Raw genomic sequence first — 2,918 nt, 5'->3', positions numbered from 1 at the left:
TAATTTTAAGATAAAATCAAAATCATACTTAAAACTATTTTATCTCATTTTTACCTTGTGGCTTTAATATATTAATCTTCAAACTTTATAAGTAGTAGTTTGAAGACTAATATATTACTACATGTAAATTATGATAAAACTCTATACAGATCTAATTTGGATCCCAAATTCAAGATCAAATAGAAGCTTTACACTGATGATACAAGCATTGAGCTTAGTCCCAAAATATGTTTCGTGTTACTATATGCAAATATGATAACATGTTTGACATTGTGACATGGATTTTTCCCCCACCTACGTTGAATATGAATTATAGGTTGGTTCCTGCACTACAGGTGGACCTGTGGCAGCCCAGCAGTATCTCCTATGTATCAGAGGGAACAGTTACTGATGTCCATATTCTCCAGAATGGCTCCCAAGCCCTGTTAGCCTTCTTACAGGAAGCCAACATCCAGTACAAGTAAGCATTTCTTTTTACTTGCTATAAAACTCATTTGTACTAAGCTGAACTGAATGATGGTTATTCAGGTTATTTATCAAGTGCTTATGACAGTGTTTTAGGTAGAGTTTTTCATATTGAGAAAAGTAACCTGAATATATCCCCTTGAAGAGCTTATAAGACTAATGGTGAGTGAAAGTAATCACATGGACATATCATTTCACTGTCACCACTAAGTTATCAGTGTAAACATAGTTTTTTTTTTTTTAAGAAAGGAGTGAAGCCTAGTAAGACCTAGAGGGTGGATGGGAAGGCAGGTGCAGAGAAGCTTTTCTGCAGGCACTATGTCAGCCAGGTAAAGGATGAGATGCAGGACCTGGCAGGCAGAGGGAACTGTGTAAGCAAGGAAGAAGCAGTATAGGAGTTTGGTGTTGTTAGTGTACAAAGTGCATATCAGAGAGCATAAAGAAAAACCAGATTGTAGGAAGTCTTATGTGCAGGGGTAAGAGCTCACACCTTATCTTGTGGATGGTGCTGCCCTATTGCAAGGGAACTCCATGTCAGTGGGGTCGGGGAACAGTTTAAGAGACTGCAGCTATCATCCAGGTACGAGATAGTGAGGCCCTGAATTAGAACCAGAGTAGTGGAACCAGGAGAACATTCAAAAAATATTTCAGAAGTAAAACCACTAGACACCCTTCTTGGTTGGATGGTAAGTAGAAAAGGAAGACGTCAAAGGATGACTTCAAATTTTCTAACTTGGGTGGCTGAGTAAACATATTTGAACAATTTGGATATTTTGAGGGTTGTTTTTTTAAAGGACTGGTTAGTGCACTAAGAAGAAAGCAAGCAGAAAATAGCTACAAGAGTAGAAGAAGAAAAGAAAGATTTTTAGAGAGAAGGAATAGTCCAGGGTGTCAAGTCCTGCAGTGATATCTGGCAAGAAAAGGACTAACCAGTTTCCTTTGGATTTGGCAATTGAAAGGACATGAATCAGTCTCATGGGGTGGGGAGGGGGATTAGATTGCAAAATGAACAGGAAGTAAAAACACAAAGCAGCATACCACTGTTCAATTTAGAGAGAAGCAGAGAATGAGAAGTGACTATGAGAAGACACATCATCAATGACTGCTTGAAAGATATGGGATTGTTTGTGTAGGAAAAAATTTTGGCATGTCTGTAGGCTGAGAGGAAGAACCCATAGGGAGGGAGACACTGATGATGACAGAGAGTATGCACAGGTAGAGGAGTGGGTTTGAACAATAGGAAGGATACCTCATCCTCTGAGACTAAATGGGTAAATGTATGTCTACTTAAAAGTGTAGAGCCCAGGCTTGGTGGCTCAGCTTGTAATCCCAGCACTTTGGGAGGCCAAGGCACGTGGATTGCCTGAGCCCGTGAGTTTGAGACCAGCCCGTGGGTTCGAGACCAGGCATTGGAGAGACCTCGTCTCTACAATAGATTAAAAATTAGCCAGGCGTGGTAGCTTGCACCTGCAGTTCTGTCTACTTGGAAGGCTGAGATGGAAGGATCTCCAGAGCCCAGCGGGTCGATGCTGGGGTGGCCATGAACGTGCTACAGCACTCCAACCTGGGCGACAGAGTGAGACTCTAACTCAAAAAAAAAAAAAAAAATGAGTGTAGAGAAGAGAGATGACACATTGAAAAAAACCATAACCAATGATTAGGTTTTCTGGGTGAGGTAAGAAGCAAAATTATCTACTGAAAGTGAAGAAATGGAGGTCAAAGGCTGTTGCCAAGAGAAAAACTGGAGTAAGAACCAAGAAAAGTAGTGACTGTGAGAAAGAGAGATTATAGTACTGATTCAGAGTTGAGATTTTATTGGATAGGACCATGGAAAGGTCAGGGTGGTGAGGAAGTTGAGGGTTCCAAGTGAGATACTAGTTAAAGTATTTATCCATGGGTCTAATCTGGATGGGGAGGCAGGAGTATCTAGGAGGGAAGATGGGACAAAATGAAAGAATCATGAAGGTCTTTATATTGAAAGCAGATGCAGTATAAGCAAGGGCAATACATGGGAAGAAAGGAGTTTCTGGCAAAATGTGGATTGTTGGAAGCTAGGAGTTCTGGGGAAGAACATTAATGGCTGGTGATGAGATCCAAGGGGTAGCCATGGAGAAGACGGTTGAGTAGGAATGTTGGGTGGAGATCTTTGAGGCTGGTGCAGTCATGAGTAGGAGGGCAAAATTACCAGAGAGTCATCATGGCGGTCTTGGATCCCCTTGGCTGATGGCAAGATTAGAGGAGGAGGAAGAGAACATACTTCTAGGGCAGGAAACTTAAGGCAGGGCCAGGATTTTAGGAAAGCAACAAGGAGTAGCATGATGCAGGAGTTACAAGGTTCATGGGGAAGCAGAGACAGGGTCCAGGAGAATGCTGACCTTCCTCCCTTCTGGCTCCATGGTAGATGGTGGGCAGGAGGAGTGGATATAGAAAGTCACAAAAAGCCGGCTCGGTGG

At 42.0% G+C, this 2,918-nt stretch overlaps 1 protein-coding gene across 1 annotated transcript in view; it reads left to right on the top strand.

Annotated features, from left to right (window-relative positions):
- Positions 1-260: 260 nt before the first annotated feature.
- The window catches only part of CPA6 (carboxypeptidase A6), a 91,023-nt gene continuing 88,365 nt past the window's right edge, over positions 261-2,918 (top strand). Inside the window, exon 1 of the mRNA XM_008053303.1 lies at positions 261-460. Coding sequence (XP_008051494.1) covers positions 261-460 — 200 coding nt within the window. The remainder of the gene's footprint in view (positions 461-2,918) is intronic.

The sequence above is a fragment of the Carlito syrichta genome, unplaced genomic scaffold (genome assembly GCF_000164805.1).
Source record: "Carlito syrichta isolate Samal-C Ts95f unplaced genomic scaffold, Tarsius_syrichta-2.0.1 Scaffold288042, whole genome shotgun sequence".
NCBI lineage: Eukaryota > Metazoa > Chordata > Mammalia > Primates > Tarsiidae > Carlito > Carlito syrichta.
Note: the sequence above shows the minus strand (reverse complement) of the source record. Positions and strands in the feature narration are given on the sequence as shown.